Consider the following 24,636-nt stretch of genomic DNA (forward strand, 5'->3'; position numbering starts at 1 on the left):
CTCTCACATCAAAACATATTAAACCAATGCAGGCTACGCAGGGACATTCCCACATAAAAATAGCCCTCCAAGACAGTCTGAGCATCTGGTATCTGGAGGAAGAACCCCCAGAGCATTTAGCCTTGACACCCAGTGGGGCGTGAGTGCAGGAGTTCTGCAAGGCTGGGGGAAACAGAAACTCCACTCCTGGAAGGCATACAAGATCCCACATGCACTGGGGCCCAGTCCAAACAGTACCTCCATAGGAACCTGGGATAGACCTACCTAGGGGTCTTGGAGTGTCTTCTGGGGAGGCCAGGTCAGCTGTAGCTCACTGTGGGAGCACCAGTAGCAGAGGTCCCAGGTAATACTGATCAGCATGAGCTCTCTGGGAAGTCCCCATTATGCCACAAAGACCTGGCTTCACCCAATAGCCTGCAGGCTCTAGTGCTGTAAATCCTCAGGCCAAACAACCAACAAGATAGGAATACAGCCCCACCCATCAGAAGACAGGCTGACTAAAGACGTACTGAGCTCACAGCCACCTCAAAACACAGCCCTTGACACGGCTCTGCCCACCAGAGGGACAAGTGCCAGCTCTACCCACCTGAGGGCAGGCACCAGTCCCCTCCCACCAGGATGGCTACATAAGCCCCTGGACCAGCCTCACCCACCAGGGGGCAGACACCAGAAGCAAGAGGAACTATGATCCTGCAGCCTGTGGGAAGGAGACCACATACACAAACAGACAAATGAGATGACACAGAAATATGTTGCAAACAAAGGAACAAGAGAAGAACCCACAAGAACAACTAAATGAAGAGGAGATAGGCAATCTCCCTGAAAAAAGTATTCAGAGTAATGATAGTAAATGATCCAAAACCTCAGAAGAATGGAGGTATAGACCAAGAAGATGCAAAAAATTTTCAACAGAGATAGAAGATTTAAAGAACAAAGAAAAAAACAAACAGATGAACATAATAACTGAAATGAAAAATATACTGGAAGGAATTAATAGCAGAATAACTGAGGCAGAAGAACAGATAAGTGAACTGGAAGACAGAGTGGTGGACATCAATGCCACAGAACAGAATAAAGAAAAAAAAAAGGGGGACTTCCCTCATGGTGTAGTGGTTAAGAATCCACCTGCCAATGCAGGGAACATGGGTTCGAGCCCTGGTCTGGGAAGATCCCACATGCCACAAAGCAACTAAGCCCGTGCACCACAACTACTGAGCCTGTGCTCTAGAGCCTGTGAGCCACAACTACTGAGCCTGCATGCCTAGAGCCCGTGCTCTGCAACAAGAGAAGCCATGACAATGAGAAGCCCGTGCACTGCAACGAACAGTAGCCCCCACTCTCTGCAACTAGAGAAAGGTCGCACAGAGCAACAAAGACCCAATGCAGCCAAAAATAAATAAATAAATAAATAAATAAATAAATGCATTTATTTATTTATTTAAAAGACGAGAAAAGAATGAAAAGCAATGATGAAAGTTTCAGAGACCTCTGGGACAATGTTAAATGCACCAACATTCACAGAAGAAGAAAAAGGGAAAGGGCCTGAGAAAATATTTGAAGATATAATAGCCGAAAATTTCCCCAACACAGGAAAGGAAACAGTCACCCAAGTCCAGGAAATGCAGGGTACAGGATCCTGATACAGGATAAACCCAAGGAGGAACACACCGAGACACATAGTAATCAAACTAACAAAAATTAAATACAAAGAAAAATTATTAAAAGCAACAAGGGAAAACAACAAATAACATAAAAAGGAATCCTCATAAGGCTATCAGCTGATTTTTTCATCAGAAACTCTGCAGGCCAAAAGGGAGTGGCATTATATATTTACAATTATGAAAGGGAAATACCTACAACCAAGAATATTCTACCCAGCAAGGCTCTTGTTCAGAATCAATGGAGAAATCCAAAGCATTACAGACAAGCAAAAGCTAAAAGAATACACAGAAATCTGTTGCATTCCTATACATTAACAATAAAAGATCAGAAAGAGAAATTAAGGAAACAGTTCCATTTACCATCACACCCTAAAGAATAAAATACCTAGGAATAAACTTAACTAAGGAGGCAAAAGACCTGTACTCAATAAACTATAAGATGCTGATGAAAGAAATCAAAGATGACACAAACAGATGGAAAGATATACCATGTTCTTGGACTGGAAGAATCAGTATTGTCAAAATGACTATACTACCCAAGGCAATCTAGAGATTCAATGAAATCCTTATCAAACTATCAATGGCATTTTTTACAGAAGTAGAACAAAAAAATCTTAAAATTTGTATGAGTCACAAAAGACTTTGAATAGCCAAAGCAATCTTGAGAAAGAAAAATGGAGCTGGAGGAATCAGCCTCCCTGGCTTCAGACTATGCTATCAATACAAAGCTACAAGTCATCAAAACAGTATGGTACTGGCACAAAAAGAGAAATATAGAAACCCAGGCAGCTATGGTCAGTCTACAACAAAGGAAGCAAGACTATACAATGGAGAAAAGACAGTCTCTTCAGTAACTGGTGCTGGGGAAACTGGACAGCTATATGTAAAAGAATAAAATAGAATATTCTTTAACACCATATACAAAAATAAATTCAAAATTGATTAAAGACCCAAATATAAGACTGTATACTATAAAACTCTTAGAGGAAAACATAGGAAGAACACTCTCTGACATAAATTGCAGCAATATCTTTTCTGATCTGTCTCCTAGAGTAATGGAAATAAAAACAAATATAAGCAAATGGGACCCAATTAAACTCAAAAGCTTTTGCACAGCAAAGGAAACCATAAACAAAATGAAAAGACAATCCACACAATGGGAGAAAATATTTGCAAATGATGCAACTGACAAGGAATTTATCTACAAAATATATAAACAGCTCATGGAACTCAATATAAAAAAAAACCCAATCGAAAAATGTGCAGAAGACCTAAATACATGTTTCTTCAAAGAAGAAAAGATGCTCAACATCACTAATTATTAGCAAATCAAAACTACAATGAGATATGACCTCACACCAGTCAGAATGGCCATCATCAAAAGTCTACTAACAATAAATGCTGGAGAGGATGTGGAGAAAAAGGGAACCCTCCTACACTGTTGGTGGGAATGTAAATTGCTAAAGCCACTATGGAAAGCAATATGGAGGTTCCTTAAAAAACCAATAGTGCTACCATATGATCCAGCAATCCCAGTCCTGAGCATATATCTGGAGAAAATAATGGTTCAAAATGATACATGCACCCCCAGTGTTCATTGCAGCACTATTTCCAATAGCCAAGATGTGGAAGCAACCTAAATGTCCATAAACAGATGAATGATTAAAGAAGATGATGTACATATATACAACAGAATATTACTCAGCCATTAAAGAGATGAAATAATACCAGTTGCAGCAACATGGATGGACCTGGAGATTATCATACTAAGTGAAGTAAGACAGAGAAAGACAAATATCATATGATATGGCTTATATGTGGAATCTAAAAACATGATACAAATGAACTTATTTACAAAACAGAAACAGACTCACAGACTTAGAAAACAAACCTATGGTTACCAAAGGGGAAAAGTGGGGGGGGGGGCAGGGCTAAATTGGGGGTTTGGGATTGACATATACACACTATTATATTCAAAATAGGTAACAAACAAGGACCTACTGTATAGCACAGGGAACTCTGCTCAATATTCTGTAATAACCTAAATGGAAAAGAATTTGAAAAAAGAATAGATACATGTATATGTATAAGTGAATCATTTTGCTGTACACCTGAAACTAACACAACATTTTTAATCAACTAAACTCCAATATAAAATAAAAATTTAAAAACTTACAAATAAAAAACAAAAATGCCTTATTCACTACAGATATTTCCTGAAAGTTGTGTAATAGTAATAATGATAATAGTAGTAGGAGTAGTAATGATAATAATAATAGTAATAATAATACCTTGTATTTGTAAGGTTAAGTCATGTTCTAGCATATTTAATTTGGAGGACTGACTTTAGAAGTTAAAGCACATACTGAAGACTCCATTACCATTATTAATCTTTCAACAACAAACAAATCTCTAAATGTGTATTGAGATGAAAGAAAACTGATGATCAAGAAATGGAACAGCACTCTGCAAACAGGAAGGGTCTTTTGGGAATTTTCTATTCAGCAGGGCTTTGACTGTTACCTATAAAGTAAAATAGTTAGCATGACAAGACATCTGTATATAGATTGAACTTTTGTTAATTCCTTTGGTTTCAATCAAAACCTTTCAAATTTTATCTCCATAATTACTCAACACAAAGCTAACTGAACTTTGCTCTCTCAGTGATTTAAGGATTTTTCAGTAGTAATTCTGACTCCCTGATTTTTGCTTTGCCACTTAATTCCTCAATAAGACCGTACTCCATGTTGTTTTATATTTAACAATACTCTTTTTCATAAACTGTTTTACTGGGTGAGTTTGAAGCACCCTTGCCAGGGGAGTGTTACTGTCTTCATTTAAGAATGACGTCAAGTGTGAATATTGGAGGTTTTCAAAAAATATGTGTGGTAGAATTTTTTTTGGTAACAATGTCTATGGTGCCCCTCTCTGTATCCAAGCCTTTTGGTAGTGAATTCCTACATTAACTCTGGGCTTGGTCACATGACTTGCGTTTGACCTATGGGACAATAGCAAATGAGTCATAAACAGAATTCAAAACATGCTGGTCATTTGGGCATCGTCTCTTGCTGTTCTCTGAATTCTGAGACTTCCATGGGAATAAGCCTGCTAGAGGGTCAGCAATACATGGCTCATTGGTGTCCATCACTCAACCATCAGACAACTAACACCCAGAAGCAGAACTGTGAAGATGCCCAGGAGCTATGCCCAGATAGCTCAAGCAAGTCCAGTCAATATCAGAAGAACCATTCACCTGAGGTCAGCCCAAATTCTAACCCACAGAATAATGAACTAAATATATGATTGTCACTAAGTTAGGGATGGTCTGTACTGCAGCAAAAGATAGCAGATGCCACATAAGAGAATAATGTCCAGATGGCTGACCTGGAGGGAAAGAGTTTAGTATGGCTTGAACTTACTTAGACTGTTGGTAAGAATATGCGGATGCATGCTCGTTGGATGTGTCCACTGCTATCTGCTGCTGCTGACCACTTGTGTCCTGGGATGAAGGTGCCACTGTCTGGGGAGAGGTATCAGCAACAACACCCTATGGAGGCAATAAGAACACAAAAGTCTTATTGGCTTTAGCAAAAGGGCTTCTTGCAGATGGACTGTAGGGCATACCCATCTTCCATATGGCTTGAGTAGAGCTGCACTCAGCTATATAAAGCCACAGCAAGAACCCAAAGAAAAACCACAGAGCACATTTGAATAAGGGCTGAGGAATCTACCTCAATGTGTCACCAAGAAGCCTTGCCATCAGAAGACCCTGTAGCAGTCAAATGATGAGGAAAGCATTTTGCCCATAGTTAGAACTTTTAAATCATGGTTGCATACAGCCACACTAAATAATGATTCCTTAATCAAAAAATTCACGCAGAATTCCTATAAAAACGTGTATATTTGAGCATTTTCCTGGGAATAAAGTAGTCTACCCTGTCTCTATGATCTGGCAAAACAATGGACTTTGACCTTCATAAAAATCTACATCCAAGTTTGGAATTCTTTTAAAGGACACTGTTAAGCAGGGTCTCCCTTAAGCAATTTGATTTGTTTTATTTATTTATTTTCATTTTCCTTGATGTGAACTGGAATTCATTTAGAAGTTTCAGAAAAAGAAAGAAAGAAACAAGCATCCTTAATTTTGATTCGCTTCTCCCCTTACCATTTTAATGGCTTTTGCCAACAAGAATGGATTTCTTGAGTTGGTCATCATTCAGAATGTGTTTGGTTCCGAGAGAGGTTTGGTAGTTAGTAGTCCTAAGGAGGGAATCTATCTGAATACATTCTCCTGGTTTTACTTATATTATAGCCTTGGGCTTCTGCAGGGATATAGGTTTTTGGTCAACTCCCTATCCCTAACAAAAGCTCCCTGAAATTGTTCCTCAGAATCTGAAAATTCTCCCTTTATGAATTCAATCTTTTTTTTTTCCTAATATACTATTTGATGTTATGCATTTTGATGAAACTCCCACCCACACTGATTTGTGTGGATACTGGTGAATTTTCAATGCGTGTTTTTACATAGAAAATGAATCAGTGCTTTCCTTTATAAGCACAAATTCAAGGCAATATATCAGGCTATACTTATATAATTCTTAGTGAAATATTTCTTTTTAAATCCCAGATTTAACTATAATTAGACTGTTCCCACTAAGCAACACCGTCAAATGTGTCTCCTTATTTTATAGTCCTCAAATAGCTCAGATTCTGGAGATAAGCACACACATTTGGTCCAGAGATAGAGAAATGCGGATATGTGGCAGAGATTTATGCTTAAAGTCACCTACAATGTCTAGATTCATAATTTTCTTATGGCCTAGATGGGTTTTGATAGCTAAATATAGCAAAGAACATACATTTTAATCACATATTCTTGAAATTCTGAAAAGCCAATTAAAACTTCTTTAATACTGAAACATTCCTTGGGGACCATAGGTCTGGAACACATAAAAGATTTAAAAATTGGACCTCCTTGGTTTCCTAAGTGGCAGGACACTGTCCTCTTAAATGTCTGTGCTTCCCAAACCCTGGTACAAGCAAATATTTGTCACACACTAAAAACAAGCAAACAAACATTTCAAAAGATCTAATTTGGTCTGTAAAGATCTCACCCAATCTCTGTGGCTCCAGAGGTTGGAAGAGTCATGGTGGTCTCCCACAATGAGTGGTACCAACATGAGTTGGTTGGCCAACTCATGGAGTATCAATGGCGTGAACTCCAGAGGAGTCCCAACTGATGGAAGAAATGCACTGTGACCATAATGGCAAATGTGCATCAGGAGAAGGGGAAGCGGGGGCAAGAAACAATAATGGTTAGAACCGGAGAGAAGTATACACCTCTAAGTGTCTTACCACCATCCACATAGCCCTATGCCCCACTCCTTTCCTATGTATCTTGCTGGCTCTGTCCAGTAAAATAATGTGTAGAGGAAATGGATTCAGCCCAATGAAAAGAGAGAAGGAAGGGACAAAGCTTCTAGTAAGGAAAATACGACTTTATCTTTCACAGTATCCACAGGAATATGAGTGGTAGAAGTTTTTCTCTCTTGTCTGTAGGATGCCACAGTCCTGTCAAGGTTCATTGGCAAGAGCAGTGGTTCTTCATCTTTGGTACACATTAGAATCACCTAGCATCTTTTAAAAATCCTGGTATCCAGTCCATACCCTAGACCCCATCAGACTCTCTGGCAATAGGACCTAGGCATCACAATTTTTTAAAGTATTAAGTTTTAAAATAATTTTGATATGCAGAAAAGTTTGACAACCAGTTCTTTAATCCAGTCCCTCTCAACTTTTAATGTGCACCTTGATCCTTAAGGGATCGTGTTAAAATGCAAACTCTGATTCAGTAGATCTGGGTGAGGTCTGAAAATCTGCATTGCTAACAGGCTCTCAGGTGATACTGATAACGCTGGTCTAGGGACCACTACTGGAGAAACAAGGCATCAGAGAACTAGCTCATTCAAATAGCTGCACATGTTTGCCTTCCTCTTTCAGAGTGTTTGTGGCTAACATTTGATGAGGTAGTTATTTGATCTCTGATCTTTTCTCTAAACATAAAAATGGCACTCCTCTCAGACCGGGATACCGAATTTTGCTTATGTCATATGCAAAGCAAAACATAGGTATGTTCAAGTAAAGTACATACTTTCACAGAGTGAGTTTGCAACTTCAAATTTTCAAGTAGCACAAAAATCACAAATAAGGATTTTGGGGGTTATGGTGGACCCCAGTGCATGTGGCTGAGATTTATCTGCCCTAACCTTGTTCTGTAAGAAGAGACAGACTTACTTCAATGGAAACAGCTGTTGGAGGCACAGGCGTGTACTGGGGAATGTAGGTCCCTTGCATAGGAGCGGCGGCAGTCATATACTAGAGGGAATCAAAGAAAAATGCAGGTGAACTTGGGCGTGCAACCAGTGAGAAAAGTGATATCACATAAGACTGCTTTCGATGTGTGGCCCCCCACCAATGCATGATGAAACTTAAACTTTATTTTGACCAAAAATATTGCAGTTCCTATCAGCATAGAATAGTCATCGCTTACTGATTCCGTACCAACAGCAGCCCACCTCCCCGATGTCAGTAAAAGTTAATTCACCCCATCCCCTCATTTTGTCCTTTTGAATATTCTACATCAGCTCCCAAACGTTTCACTTTCACATCTAAAACACAAATGCCAGGAGGGCAGGGATGACGTCTGTTTTTTTCTCCATTTTATTGCTAGCACATAGTAGGCTCTCAACAGATTATTTGTTGAATGAATGAATCATTATATTGTGAATAATAATTTCTTTTCTAACTAACGTAAAAGAGAGGAATAATGTAAGAAATACTTATCTAGCAACAATCAGAATAGGTAAATGTTATCATTTTTGTCATTTGATCACTTTTTTATATATGAAGGAAATAGAGTGTTCCAGATAATGTTGAAGTTGCTTTTCTTCCTTCCCCCTATTCCATGTTCATTTCACTGTATTTCCTTTTCCACTCCTTTAATTCTCCAAATTTTCTTCATCCAGATGAACAATACAACAGTCCAATCATTCTTCACTACATTGTAGTAGTCAGTAAAATATGTTGGGGATAACATGTATTTTGGCAATGAAAAACGGAAGCCCCAGAAAAATTATATGCCCACCACCATAAGCATGACCCATATTCCTATTTGTAATACACATACCCCCTGAAAAGTCAAAGTTCTACTCTTTGAGAATGGAATCTTCTATGAAATCAACTGTATTTCTGAGTTTCTAAACTTGAACATCACAAAATTTCAGAACCAGAACCATCTAATGAAAACAAGGTTTCTCAATACACAAAGCTTTAGAGGAACACTTTTTATGGAAAACGACAAGCCCATGATTCTTTCTTCTTCTAAATTTGCTGAGTTCATGTATTAAGGCCATGCATAAATATGCAAAACCTAAATTACAATGTTGTGCATTGATCGGTACTTTCAGTATCCAAGAGGCATGATAATTCTGAATCGAGAGAAATATCTGAATGGAGGTTGATTCATCAGATGTTGTTGTTTACTATTGAAGAGAAATACAGCAATAAAGCAACTCTGGGATAAGTGCTTCTCCATCCTAAACTAAGCACTGTCTTACTACATCTATTTGCTAAAAACAGAGACAGCCTTAGTGAAACAACACTAAATCAAACAAACCAAACCGCTGCCTGTAATCCATGTGTTACTGCTGATAACAACTGTGTGCAATTCCTATGTGTACAAAAAACAGCCTTGTAATGTGTACCAAGGGCAGTTGTTTGCAAGGATTGGGGATATTACTAATTAACTTCATAACTGAAAATTAGCAGAGGTTTCTGTGCCCCATCCTCTGTGTTCCCAGAGTGTTCATCACTCGTCTATTAAAATTGTCCAGACTCTCATCTCTCTAAAGGCATGGACCAAGTGTTACATGTCTCTGCATCTTCCAACACTCCACACAATGCCTGGTACCTAGTAAATAATTGTTCAATGGCTGAATAAAAGGACACAAGAAGAAAGCCTTCCATTTCCAATTACAAATCTTGTATGCCTCTTAGCTGTCAATAATTCTGAGTTCTCTATAGATATCAATTTCCCCACCCCTATGAAGTGTTTGTATAACCTTTAAACAAATACTTTAGCCCCCCTTGCTCATCATTACCCCGTGTCCTTAAGCAGACAATGATTATTCAGGTATCCAACTGCTATCAATTTTTCAAATAAGTACAGAACTCTGGAGTCACATTTCAGCAAATATTATTTCATATCTAGTACCCATGGCAGGTGTCTGCTTTGCCAACAAAATTGCTCTAGAAAGTATATTGGAGATAACAGTTTCTTGGCCATTTCAGACAGGTCATATAGGTTTTAAACATCCCTTAATTTAGTATTCCCTACAATGTATTTTTTTAAAAATATTAGCTCAACTGAGAAAAAAGCTTTCTGTGTTCCAGAGCAATGCTGCACAATGTATCCTCTTTGCTATAGAGATAGAATTTTAAAACTCTGAGAAATCAGGTTTTACAGAAGCCTATTTAAAGGAGATCTAAAATCAGTGTTTCTAAAACTGTTTTTGGTAGCACCTACTGATTGTGCTTAAAACTAGTACTCTCAAGAATATACTTTGAAAAAGGTTTCTTTAATTGAATATCAAAAATCCTAGTAGATCTGTAGCAAGTGGGAATGTGTTTTCACCAACAGAGTTAATGCTCTTGTGGCTCACGTTCTCCCCTTTGGTCATGGTTTTTCAAGATGTATAATACACCAGTAAAAGGATGCTCCCTCACTGATCTGAGTATTTTCTATTCCTGAGTTAGTAATTCCAAACTTTGCAATTGTCATCAGTGAGTGTGCGTGTCCTTCCTCGACTTAAGACAATGTCACTGGACATGGCTCGACCCACCCCTGCTCCATGGTCTGCATCGCTAAGGAGACCTTTCTGTGAACTAGATTTAGGGACGTGGGCTGGGGCCACACGTAGCACCGTTCACGACTTCTCATGAGAATCCACCTCAGTTTTAGACCTCTCTTGTCAAACTAGAGTTCTCAAGCAGTGTAGTTAATGAAAAGCATTTTGTGTCATTCTTAGCTAAAGCTTCTTGAAATGACTCTGAGTTATTCAAAACCCCATCTGCGTTCTGTTCAGTAAAATCAGTACATCTTCATACCTTCTGTGGCATTCAATGAAGTTGTGAAAGTGGCCCAGACTGAACTGCTTATAGCATAAATTCAGAGTTATCTCTTCAGAACAATGCTGTGAGTTAGGCAGTATGGCTTACCCATTTTACAGACTGAGAAACTGAGATATACTGGAATAATTCCAGTTCTGTTGACACAAGATTCAGCCCACTTTTCAGTCTACTTCAGTACCCTTGAAATAAAATAACTAAGGTCCTAAGAGCTTTTATGATCATTACCATGCAAAATAATATCAACTTTTAAAAAAATAATAGACTTTAAAATTGGAGTTTCAATTAAATATAGGATAATAATACCTTGGTTTAAACATTTTATTGTCATTTAATTTCCATAGATTTAAAAATTTTCACTATATACTCAGAATACCTCATTTTCTTCTAGAAAGGCTATCCCTTGTGCTTAACTTATTTTATAATTTAATTTTATGCTACTCTTCAGAACTAATAGAGATTTTATAGTATAAATGAGATCAGCTCAGTTCAATGTGTTGTGTATGTGTATTTTTTAATTAAAAAAAAAAAAGCCCTTCTGGCTGCTCTTCTTTTTTTTGGTGTCACAGAAAATCTAATAGAGCTGGAGAATGTTGTTTCAAAATTAGGGATAGGCTTATTTTAAACAAGTCAATGCTATGGAGTCTTATACCCCGTAAGGCTATTTATCTCTCGATAAACGTTTGCAATGAAACTTTTCTGTGGTAGACATATATTTTCTAGGGTAAAGCCTCAAGAAGTGACAGCCTTGTAAAATAACGCACAAGAACTTACAGGAAACGGCTACAGCTATGTGTAAGATCAACTCTCAGCTTTAGGTAATTGGTGACAAATAACTCTGAACTTTCTCTAAGCATACAGTATGATTTCCTTAAGAGCAAAGATAAACTACAGTCAGACTTAATAATGCAGGCTGTACAAACATGGTTTAGATCTCAGTGCCTAAGATTGCTTTCTTTTCATCCAGCTAATAAATGACAAAAACCTAAAGAAGGACCTGTGATATAAAAAAAATCTGCCCTTTGAGTTGATAAATTTCTGTGAATTACTTATTAAAACCAAAAGAAGAATGGATTTCTATCCTTTAAGCTAATTTATTTTACTGGTTTTTCTCAAAAGCTAGAAAATGTCTTCCATAATTCTTTCACGAGTACACATTATTTTGCATTGTGGGGGGATATAATGGCTGATGGGACCCATATTACAATAAGATGATGTAGATAAAATGGATAAATCCATATAATATTTCCCCGTTGGTGGCAGCTTAAAGTTGTGATATTCATGGATAAGTTTTCTTTTTTGGTAAACAATTCAATGATTTTTACATATTCTGAAAGCACTGGATTTTCACATAGAAGTATGTAGGAGACGCAAATAGCCATTTTCAAACCCACGGAATAAATTCCAGACTCCATCACTTCTTCCAAGAAGTCTAGACACTGCATCACCAAGACAGTTACATGAAGAGAGAAAAAAAATGGTGAAGTTGGAGAGGAATTGTGTTTTTGTCTATTTAATTTAGAACAAACTGTTTCTGTTACTGTGGACTCATTGATTATTTCTGAAGAAACAGAAAGTGAAAACTCCAAATTTTTAGTTCCTGATTTACTTTCTCTTCCCCCACCAAAGCATAACAAATAAAAAACGTTTTCTATATTTCCCTTGAGCAAACTTTTCCTTTTATTTATCTGTAGAGCAAAGGAGTGGCAAGGAAATCCCCACATTTCAATTCTTGGAATTTCGTAAAATAAAATAATTGATCAAACTTGTTCATTAGGAGTTATTGTTATACTACGTAGGTTTAAAATTGGTGCGTCTAGTCCTTGCTATAACATTCAAAAATCGGTTTAACAAATTTCAGCAAGAGTAGTTGTCCAGGTCCTATCAAACCCAGAAAGTCACTGAGAAGGATACAGGAAAGGAAGTTGAGCAGAGAAAGCAGAAATTGTGCTGGATGATGCTAATAGCATGCAGTGTGGATTACTATGAGTTCCGTCTAATACAAAGTTTCCTTTCATAAAGGAAGCTTGTGGGTATAGGGAACAACCTGAATTATGATTCATCAGTATCTGGTAAGCGGCTCAGGAGGAGGCCACAGAGTTACCTTAGGTAGAGGTATTCTGGGGTTTTGAGGATTATATTTCTTGGATTTGCAAAATTCTGTCATCTCAGAGCTAGGGAGAGGTTGGTGTACTTGGGGCGGCAAATTAGTATCATTTCACATGTTTACATTGGCTAAGTAGCAACAGCTGCCTGGAGTATAATTCTAAGAATGCCTTCTAAGTCTCCATGTCACTCAGTGGATGAGAGACCATCCATAGAGAAGAATAGAGCTGAAGAGGGTCTCGTTGAAAGGAAAGAGTGCCCCCACTAGGGCACTATGGCTGAACTTCTACTTGGACCTCTACTGCTCAGTTCTTCCTATATTCTTCCACTCCTGCCAATGAAATGCTGGAGAGTAAGTGGATACTCCCATAACAGTAATAGTGTAGGCTTTCATTATGTTTTATGTTAGTGCTAATTTATAGCCTATTTACTTTTTAAGGTACTAATGCAGAAATATCAAAGTAGACATCTATGAGTGATGAAATAATTATCCCTAAAGTGTAGGTAGATGTGAATATAGATAGCAGCATAGACTTCACCTACTAGAGTAAAAGCACCTGAAAAGGGAAGAAGACCAGTTAGTAGGCTTGACAGAAACGGGAGCCCAGAATTTTTAGGAGTATGTAGCCTATGTTATCTTATACAGCTCACCAGAATAGTGCTAAACATAGCTCAGAGAGGTGTGCATTAAACTGTTAAACAAAAAATACAGATTGTTGTCACTGTATTCGGGGTTGAGGCCTATTTGTTGCTGAGGAAAGAGAGGAACAGCAAAGAGAGGAACAAAGAAGAATCTTGGAGGTTGATCTTAGACTGGAAATCTACAAAACCTCACCCACTGCAATATAGGGAGAAGTTGTCATTCCCACGGGATCACAGTCTATGGAAGCCTTCAACTGTGCAGAAAAAGCAATTTTCAGGAATGTTTGGGAAAAAACCAAAGCCCATTAAGTTTGAGCATGTGCACAGATCACGTGGTAGCAATCAAAATAAAAGATAATACTATGGAAATTTAGCTGATTAAGAATCTATGTCTAGGGCTTCCCTGGTGGTGCAGTGGTTAAGAATCTGCCTACCAATGCAAGGGACACAGGTTCGTGCCCTGGCCCAGGAAGATCCCACATGCCGTGGAGCAACTAAGCCCGTGTGCTGCAACTACTGAGCCTGAGCTCTAGAGCCCGCAAGCCACAACTACTGAGCCCGTGTGCCACAACTACTGAAGGCTGCATGCCTAGAGCCCGTGCTCTGCAGCAAGAGAAGCCACAACAATGAGAAGCCCGTGCACTGCAACAAAGAGTAGCCCCCACTCACCGCAACTAGAGAAAGCCTGCACACAGCAACGAAGACCCAACACAGCCAATAAATAAATAATAATAATTTAAAAAAGAAACTATGTCTTAAAATTTGAACTTGAAACAACTCCATATAGATATCATGAATTCCTTCCTACCCTCTCCTCAATTTTTCTGTGATGGGTAACATGAAATACAGAGAAAGATAAGAGAGATTCCATGAACCACAAAGACCACTCAGGAGATAAAAGTAAGTCAGATAAAACTAGGAATTAGAATGGAGGCAACTATGAAAGCATATTCACAGTGGAGTAGCAGGAATTAAAGACTCCTTGGGCTTAGTAGAGAAGGGAGGTAAGTAGAAAAGATAGTAAAAGAATATTATGAGTAAAATTATGTCAATACATTTGACAACTTAGATAAAATACACAAATTTGCTGAACAGCAAAATTTAGTAAAATGGGTGCAAAAAGAGATAAAAAATCTGCATAGGGCTTCCCTGGTGGCGCAGTGGTTGAGAGCTCGCCTGCCGATGCAAGGGACATGGGTTCATGCCCCAGTCCGGGAAGATCCCACATGCTGCAGAGTGGCTAGGCCCGTGAGCCGTGGCTGCTGAGCCCGCGCGTCCGGAGCCTGTGCTCCGCAACAGGAGAGGCCATGACAGTGAGAGGCCTGTGTACTGCAAAAAAAAAAAAAAAACAAATATCTGCATAGTCTATATTTACTAAAAAAAATAAATTCAGAATCCAAAACCTTCCCAAAATAAAATCTTCAGCTTCAACTGGCTTCTCTGGTGAATTTTCCAAACATTTAAGGAGTAAATAATAGCAATCTTGTATACATTCTTCCAGAGAGTGCTAAAGAAGGAACACTTCTCAACTCATCTTATGAAGTAGCATATTCTTTATATCAAAATTTGAAAGGGACATTACGAGAAGAGAAAACTACAAAAACTACAGCCCAATGTCTTTCATGAGTATTTATAAAAGCTCCCTAAATAGTGTAGAAAATAAAATTTATCAACTCAGTGAGATATATATATATATATATATATATATATATATATAAAAATATATAATAATATATATAATATATATAATGTTCAAGTAGAATTTATTTCAGGATTGCAAGGTAGGTTTAATATTTGAAAGTCAATCAACATAATTCACCATAAAGAAAATTATATGATCATTGTAATGACTTAAAATAACTTTTATAAAATCTAACGTCTGCATATGAGGAAATGTCTTGGCACACTAGGAGTAGATGGAAACTAGGAATAGAAGTCGGTAAACAAAAAATTTACAGCTAACCTCACAGTTAATGGTGACACAGTGAATGCTTTCTATTTGAATTTTGGAATAACACAAAGATGTTCAGTATCATCTCTTCTAACATTGTTTAGAGATTCTAGGCAGTGCACAAAGACAAGAAAAAGAAATGGAAGGCATAAAGAGAAAAGATCACCAGAAGTGAGAAATGAAGGAAACTGAGAGGTGACGGTGCTCTACTGTAAAATTCCAATAATTAGCAACATTCAGTAAAACTGTATTGAGCCCCTAGTGTGTGCCAAATACTAAGTAAACATAAACTACAGTCTTAAAGCATGGGTTAGGCAATAGGACCTGATAGAGCCCAGAAAAAACAGATTTCATTACCAACCCACTGGATGTCCTGGATAGTTCCTTTCTCCTTTATTGTCTGACATATATAAAGCTATTCAGTTTTATATATTATTCATTATTGCCAATTTTACATTTACCACAGTATCCAGGAACAGATTAAGTTGGTCTACTGTATTAGTACTTTCTTGTTAGTCTTCCCTTGTTGTATTTAAATTTCCTGTCTGTTAATACCATCCTTTTTGTTTCTTAACATTCTCTATTATTTTTGCTTATTATTATTGCAAAGAATTAAGAGTCTCTGTAAAGTAATGACCTCTTCAGATGAGAGAGGCTGTTGAGGTCAAATCAATGTTTACTCAAATCTGCCTCTAAATCTGCAAGCTTCAAGAAGAAAAAATCACTTTAACAAATGACCTGACTGACCTGTTACCTGGATAGCACTTTCAGAAACTTACATGAACACACAGGCCAACAACTAACACCCTCAGCCTCTCAAGGCTCGCTTGATCTTTCCCCTAGGAAACGGAGTTTTCTTCTCCGTCTTGGAAATGAAAGAATGGAGGGATTTTTGTCAAGAAGATAGACAAGTCCTCCATGTGCCTCAAAGCTTTGTTGTTTTCTACTTAAGTCTGTGACTAAAGCATTAAATTGGACTAGGTGAGGACACTTCAGACAAACTGAAAAAGCACTCATTCAGGCTGACATACACACAGTAAATTCCATTTCCACACAAAAGATTTCCCCTCAACCATCTCAGACCCACTCTTCATAAATTCTAGCCATTCCAGTGAACTAGAGTAGACAATGAAAGTCAACAAGAGGAAATGTTGAGGGTGCCCTTTAAACTGTCCTTTAAAACAAAGTTCAGTCTCTACAAGAGTCAACAAACATATCGTTTTTGTGTGCGTTTGGTTCTGAGTCAAGAGACTTTCAGGTGTGGAACCTGACCTACTCGACTAGATAGAATATTCACATTAGAGATTGATCTAAGATGGGTGGGGAACAAGTGAAGATAAGAAGGAAGTGAGGAGAAGCAGGGAAGATGCGGTAATGTCCTAAATAAGGAGGAAAAAATAATATAAAGCAACAACAAGTTGAAAACTGCAAAAGTAGAGCATAAAGCTATTTGAGAAAAGTAATTCTAGGAACTGTACATATTTAGGGGGAAAAAACCCAGATTGGAACAATATTACCCTATCCATGTGAGCATATATAACTTTGGCAACACAAAAGCATAATAGAGGAGTTTCTGCTGAGCTACAGATATTATCATTCTTGCCTCCAAGGATGTGTTCAAAGTAAAGAGTTAAGGGCAAGGGATAGGAGGACCAGCAGGAAAGAGACCTTCTGGTACCAGAGTCCAGATTCCACTTTTTGCCACAAAAATTGAAGAAAAACTTGTTTGATAACAGCTGTCAAACAATGGATAGACAAAGGACATCATCTTGGGGTAAATTTCAACCCACTCGCACTGAGGTCTTAAGAATCACCGTGAACTGCACCATCTCACATATGTTCAGTTTTACCCCAGTCCACCTGCTCGCAGTTTACTTGAGTTGTTTAGCATGATGGTTAAGAAAAATCTCAATTTGTAGCTATAAATCTCTTAGTGCGTTGTAAAATGGAGTCAAATATTCATACTCGAAAGCTTTTTTTTTGAGACATATTAGTCAAATAATGCATACAAGGCTCTTAGCATAGAGCTGGGTATATACTAACAACCTAATAGATAGGAACAGTCATTGCTATTGGTTTGATTGATTGATTGATTGATTGATTGATTGCGGTACGCGGGCCTCTCACTGTTGTGGCCTCTCCCGTTGCGGACCACAGGCTCCGGACGCGCAGGCTCAGCGGCCATGGCTCACGGGCCCAGCCGCTCCGCGGCATGTGGGATCTTCCCGGACCGGGGCACGAACCCACGTCCCCTGCACCGGCAGGTGGACTCTCAACCACTGCGCCACCAGGGAAGCCCCTGGTTTTATTTTTATTGATTTGATTATTATGACAAGATGGAAATGTCATTATCTTCATAGTTTGGCAGGATCAGAAATCAGCTTAGGCAGGAAATGTTCATTTCTTTCTCTTGGAAATTACATTGATAAGACACTTGGTATCAACAGAGTCTCCTAAGGCATGGGTGACAGACACTTAACGTACATGAAGAGATAGTTGTAAATGGAGGGAACTTGTGTTTCTGAGAAAGAGGGAGAGGAAGGAAGCCCGGAGGAGCTAGAGGAAAGTGGGAGGAGAGAGGTGGCCAGGAGCACGTGGAGGGGAAGGGCTGGCCGAATCCCATGGTGGGGCAGGGGGTCGCTGAAGGGCATTTTAAGCACAGGGATGAATCTTTATATTCAGTCTGAAATTGCTTACATGTCCATTACATGTCCATTACTGAACATGACTCAAGCCTTCCCTAATGTTATTCTGAGTAGGATTTTTGGGGGAAAACTGGAAAGAGGGTGAATTTTACATCTGAATCAGTGTGGAGTAGACAGAGCAGACACAGGTGACAATATGGTCTCAAAAACGTAAATACATAATTCAGAAAGCGTTGGACTTCTAAAGGGCATGGAATTGGGGGTTCCAGACAATCTTATCTGGTTTCATAGTATGTCAGGATCCAGTGACATCTGGGTTACATTCTTAAACAGAGAAAATAGACTTGGATACAGTTGACTCAAAAAGACTGAAAAGTTGCCCCAAATCTTAGTATTTTCTGTCTACTGGAGAAATAAATAAAGGGTTGGATCATTGAGAGAAGCATCTAAGAAGCAGTTCCAAAAAGAAAGAAAAGCAACGGTTATTAAAAAATATGAACAGGAAGACCAGAAGTGCACGTTTTAGGGTGGTGGTATAGAAGAAGTTAGGCAGTAAAGGTCAAACAGAAAAATCAGTATAGATACAGACTATTCTTAATTTCATTTCCGTATCTTCCTTGGCCTGGTCCTACCATCTGACCTTGATTTCTATATCCCAGGAGACGTTAGCTTCTGTTTAGGGCCTGGGAACACTCCTTCACAAACTCACAGGCTACTATGGACACTGTTTTCCTAGAATGTTAACTATAGATTTTTCTGGAGTTTAGGTCCTGTTTTTCTTTCTCATGACCAAGGCACTGTGTTTCCCACATATCATTAAAAAATATTTATGAAAGCCAACTATGTTTAAGATGTTATGAGTCTTATTTCTCCAAAGAAGACATATAGATTAGGCACATGAAAAGATGCTCAACATTGCTAATTGTTAGGGAAATGAAAATCAAAACTACAGTGAGGTACCACCTCACACCAGTCAGAATGGCCATCATTAAAAAGTGTACAAATAAGAAATGCTGGAGAGGGTGTGGAGAAAAGGGAACCCTCCTACACTGTTGGTGGGAATGTAAGTTGGTGCAGCCACTGTGGAAAACAGTGAGGAGGTTCCTCAGAAAACTAAAAATAGAATTACCATATGATCCAACAATCCCACTCCTGGGCATATATCTGCACAAAACTATAATTCAAAAAGATACATGCACACATATGTTCGTAGCAGCACTATTTACAATAGCCATGACATGGAAACAACCTAATGTCCATCAACAGATGAATGGATAAAGAAGATGTGGTATGTATATACAATGGAAAGAAGGAAATAATGCCATTTGCAGTAACATGGATACAACTAGAGATTAGCATACAAAGTGAAGTCAGAAAGAGAAAGATAAATACCATATGATGTCACTTCTATGTGGAATCTAAAATATGACACAAGTGAACCTATCTATGAAACAGACACACAGACATAGAGAACAGACTTGTGGTTGCCAAGGGCGGGGGTGGGGGGCGTTGGGGGAGGAATGGAGTGGTAGGTTGGGGTTAGCAGAGCCCTACTGTATGGCACAGAGAACTATCAATATGTTCAATATCCTATGATAAACTGTAATGGGAAAGAATATTAAAAAAAAAGGCATGGGGCTTCCCTGGTGGCACAATGGTTGGGAGTCCGCCTGCCCATGCAGGGCCAGGGGTATGCGGGTTTGGGCCCTGGTCCGGGGGCATCCCGCATGCCACGGAGTGGCTGGGCCCGTGAGGCACAACTGCTGAGCCCACGCACCTGGAGCCCGTACTCCAGGGCAGGACAGGCCACTGCGATGAGAAGCCCGTGCACCACAACCGAGAGTGGCCCCCGCTCACCACAACTAGAGGGGACCTGTGTGCAGCAGCAAAGATCCAACACAGCCAAAAATAAATAAATAAATACATTTATTTTTTAAAAAAAGGGAATGTAATAAAAAGGTGTTATGAGGGCTTCCCTGGTGGCACAGTGGTTGAGAGTCTGCCTGCTGATGCAGGGGATGTGGGTTCATGCCCCGGTCCGGGAGGATCCCACGTGCCGCAGAGCGGCTGGGCCCATGAGCCATGGCTACTGAGCCTGTGCGTCCGGAGCCTGTGGTCCGCAACGGGAGAGGCCACAACAAGTGAGAGGCCCGCGTACCGCAAAAAAAAAAAAAAAAAAAGGTGTTATGAGTCTTATAGTGGCAGATACAAACCAATCTCCTTCTTGATGAATTTCAGGCACTCTTATAGAAAATAAAAATACATGGATTTCAATTTACTAAAAAATATCCTTAATTGTTATCTAAAGGATATTTATAAAACAAGAAAAGAAACTTAAAAAGAGGGATCAATGACTAAACCGTGACCCTAGATCAAAAGTGAAAAATCCAAGTCTATAGTAAGTGTAGATTCTAGACAGCAGGGCAGGAAGAATGATAAGAGGGCAGGTACAGTGACCAGTTACTTTCAACCACTCAAAATCCATTTTCCCTTCCCAATGTAACCTGTATTTCCTTTGGGAATTCTTATGCACCCCCCCCTTCTCCAATCACATAATTAGAATGTGACTGACTCCACAGTTAGTATACCCTGATCCCCTGTCCAGAAATGGATGAAAATAACCCTCGCAGAACCAATGAAACTAGAGAAGATGTTTATTAGGAATTCTGGGAGAAGAAAATATTATTCTTTGTATGTGTAGAAACTTCTAGAAATTACCTTTTCTCTTCCTTTGGCATGTAAGTGTGAGCATGTAAGGGCATCATTGCTACCTTGACAATGACGGGGAGGAACGGGTAGGCTGGGTTCATCAGACGTGAGGCTGTGAAGATGATACACAGCTTAGTAGAAAGAAAACAGGTCTTTAGAGATATCATTTGAGCCAGTTCTCTCTATGGCTTTTCAGGTACATGAATCAATACATTTATTTTTAAATTAAATCTTTTTGAGCTGAGTGTTTAATTATTCCTTGTGGTTGAGGAGGTCATATGAATTTGAAAGGGGAAATTAGGCAAATGAGAAAATGAGTTTAAAAAATACACAACATCATCAGCTCTGATAGAACTGCCCAGAACAGCAGGTCAGGGGTAGCACAGGCCTCTGTTACCTTGCCTACTAGGCATTTGGTCCTCTTATTCTGTCAATAAAACTCAACTGCTTACAGAGCCTTCTCTGACATTTGAGAGTTGGCTCTGCCTTTCAAATGTTTATCCGAATCCAATTTGCCTAATTACTTTAAATATTTTTCATTACTATTTACAGCATCTCAAGAACTTTTCCTAATTAGGAGACACTAATTAGCAGAATTTTTTGAGATTTCTGAGGAAACTCATATGGAGAATGCCCACCATCATTCTGCAACGGCCCTGCAACTAAAATGGAAACAATCTACCACAGTGCCTAAAATTCCACCCTGGGATTAAATGTTAACTCAGTCAGAAACTGGTATTTTACCATATAACTGGCCCTCAAGAAGGAGCTGGGAGAATCCTGAGAAAGAGACTGAGGCTAGTTTTGATGAAGGGAAGAAGAAACTATAGGATTAGAGTTGATGGGACAGGCCCCAGGGGTATAAAGTTCTGAGGTTTTTAGAAAAGCCTAGGAGAAGAGAATATCAAATGGAGTGTAGGGATGTGGAATAGTCCCAAACTATCACTTTATTTGTATTGACCCTGAATGGGCCACCAAGTACTAGATCTCAGGTATCCTGGCATATTTCTGCTATCTTATCACTCCATTTTCTTACCTGATTGGATTTCCCAAACTTTTCCAGTGTTTACTACACGTGGGATCTCTCCAGGTACCATTCATCGAACTTGTTTGTTCTGTGGATTTGGGGGAGATTGACTTTCCTCAACTAAATCTTGTTTACTGCCTGTGACCCAAGTATCCTGTTTCTATCAGACACCTTGTGTAAATTCTGAACTTGTATGCTAACCTCAGTAAGTTACTTTAAATACAAATACCTCACGAGGGTGAAACAAATCTGGATATCTGCAGGGTTTTAGCGAGCATTGCAAGAAAAGACTTTGCACTGGATTTCTTTTATTCAGTATCTTCCAAATAATATTCCATGGAAGGCTCTTTCAAGGAATTTTTTACAGCTGTTCCACAGTCTTGTTTACTCTGAGTCAAAAAATTTGAAAAATGAAGGAATAAACCAAGCTAAGCAGGTATTTTCATTTTTCTTGCAGATGAGGTTTCCTTTCTCTCTTTTTCCTCCTTCCTTCTTTATATCCACTGTTTTTTTCCCCTGAAGTACTTCTCCATCTTTAGTTTGTAAATATTTATTGTGAACCTACAAGCATCTTAAGAAGAAAAATGCAGTTGGTTATACTTCCCAAAAGTGCTGGACCTCAGCACTTTTAATTTTTTAAATACAGTAACATCTCATGAGATGGAGGCGCAGTCTCTAGGACCCTGGTTCTCAACTTTGGCTTTACATTGGAATCACCTGAGCCATTTGAAGAAAACGCTGATGCCTGGGGCCCACCTACAGAGAACCTGATTTAATTGGCCTGGAGTGTGGCCTGGGCATTAATATTTAATGCTCACCTGGTAATTCCAATATGCTACAAAATTTAAATCTGCTACCCTAAGGACTGTTCGGAAAATTATGCTTAAATATGTTCCCCAAGGAAATCTATAATTCACATAAATGATCAAAAGATTAATTAAGTATAAGTGATAGATTTATGTTACATACTCTGAACTTCTATCATTCTTCCTTGGAGGATCTTGCATTAAGAAAAGGAAAACAAAACAGAAAAATATATATATCCCCAAAGGAACTGAAAACAATTGTGAAAGGTGCTGGGAGGTAAGTAAATATATGCCCAATAAAATTTCTTCCCAATTCTACCCAGGATTCTGCAGGCACTGGCAAAGGGTTGGGGGCAGGGTGAAGAGGAGGAGAGAAAAGTACAACTGTCCTCATTAGCCATAAGTCACAGTGAGTCTGTAGACAACCAAGGTCAACTTGGGTGTGAAATTAGGGGCTCAGTTGAAAGCTTTGTTTCTAGTTTTATGTATCTTAGAAATACAAACAGTGAATAATCAGGATTAGATGCTGCCAGTTACAAAAAGAGCTTTAATATCCAAGTATGGAGTAATCCTCTTAGCTGTATTTCATACCAGTGGAAAACAAAAAAGACCAGTTTAGTTACTGTCCTAATTACTAGAGGCTCAAAGGAATGTGCTGGGGAAGAAGATGCTTGTTGACAATATATGAGTCCTTCCCTGAACTCATGGGCTGCCATGAGTTCTTTAAAAGGACCAAGACTCTTATTATAATATATATGTCCTTAAAAATGGAATGAAAACTCTTGACATTAGGAAGACCTTCCTGAAGTATGAAGTATGAGTATGAATATAATAGAAAGGGGAAAAGAAGACCATAAGCACTTCACACCCAGGAATTACTGCTGTTATGTTTGTAAACAATGTTGGTTCCCTCCCCTCCACATTAAGAGATAGGATTGAGCTCCCATTCTGGTTTGGGGTCTTAATAATCCTAAAAGTATCTCCTGGGAAATAACCGTGCCCTAGTGAATACATACACTACACCCATGTGCCAGTTCACACGGTTTCTTTGTCCCGCGAGTTCTTACATATATCATTACAGGCCATGAACCCTGATAGTTTTGAGCATAGAGCGTAAATTCAACTAGGGATTCATCTCTTTCTCCCCAAGGACCCACTCTACTCAGATTCCAACCTAAGTCCAGTTCTGTTGGTCTTTAAAAACACATCAAGCAGAAGGAAGGAAATCATACAAGACAACAACAATATATGATGGAATTCTGGAAGGAAGGAAAAAGTTGGAATAATAGAGGATAATAAGCATCTCTACTTTTATTCTATCATAAATTTAATCCTCCATTGTCTTAAGCGTTTTTTCCTTCCCCCATTCACACGCATGCCTGTGATTGGCTCCTTGGCTGGCAACTGTGGTTCTCAAACTTGATTGTGCCTCAGAACCACCTGGAGGGCTGTTAAAGACGATAGTGCTGGGTCCATGGCCAGTTTTGGATTCAGTATGTCTGGTGTGGGGTCTGGGAATTGTATTTCTAAGGTTCTCTCGTCTTCTCATTCTGTCCCTGGGAGTGGATTGTGGTGCGGAAGAGATGATGAAGGTCACCCACTGCCCTTCCCCAGGCTTCAATGCATCGGTTGTATCACATGCTTCAATACTCATCTTTGTAACACATAACTTAGCAATTGTAGTAAAAGGCCCGTGAGGCTGATGTCCTTTGCTCTGGCTGAGTGGTTGCATTCCACTCTTCGTGAGATTCCTAAGGAAAGGTATTTTAGGAACTGGACTGTATACACACGTGTGCACTTTAGCATCGTGTGGAATTAGCCCTTCCAATAAACTTGAAGTCTAAGTGGCTTGGGTGATAAGTACGAATGTCAGGGGTGTAAACTTTAAAGCAAGCAGACACCG

The 24,636-nt window shown here is 39.0% G+C and overlaps 1 protein-coding gene across 1 annotated transcript in view; it reads right to left on the reverse strand.

Moving 5' to 3' along the window:
- Window positions 1–5,076: 5,076 nt before the first annotated feature.
- Window positions 5,077–24,636, reverse strand: part of RBMS3 (RNA binding motif single stranded interacting protein 3) — a 531,745-nt gene continuing 512,185 nt past the window's right edge. The window contains exons 12-13 of the mRNA XM_065884879.1: window positions 7,956–8,036; window positions 5,077–5,160 (exon numbers count right to left, since the gene is read on the reverse strand). Of these exons, the coding sequence (XP_065740951.1) occupies window positions 5,077–5,160; window positions 7,956–8,036 (165 nt within the window). The remainder of the gene's footprint in view (window positions 5,161–7,955; window positions 8,037–24,636) is intronic.

The sequence above is a fragment of the Phocoena phocoena genome, chromosome 10 (genome assembly GCF_963924675.1).
Source record: "Phocoena phocoena chromosome 10, mPhoPho1.1, whole genome shotgun sequence".
Lineage (NCBI taxonomy): Eukaryota > Metazoa > Chordata > Mammalia > Artiodactyla > Phocoenidae > Phocoena > Phocoena phocoena.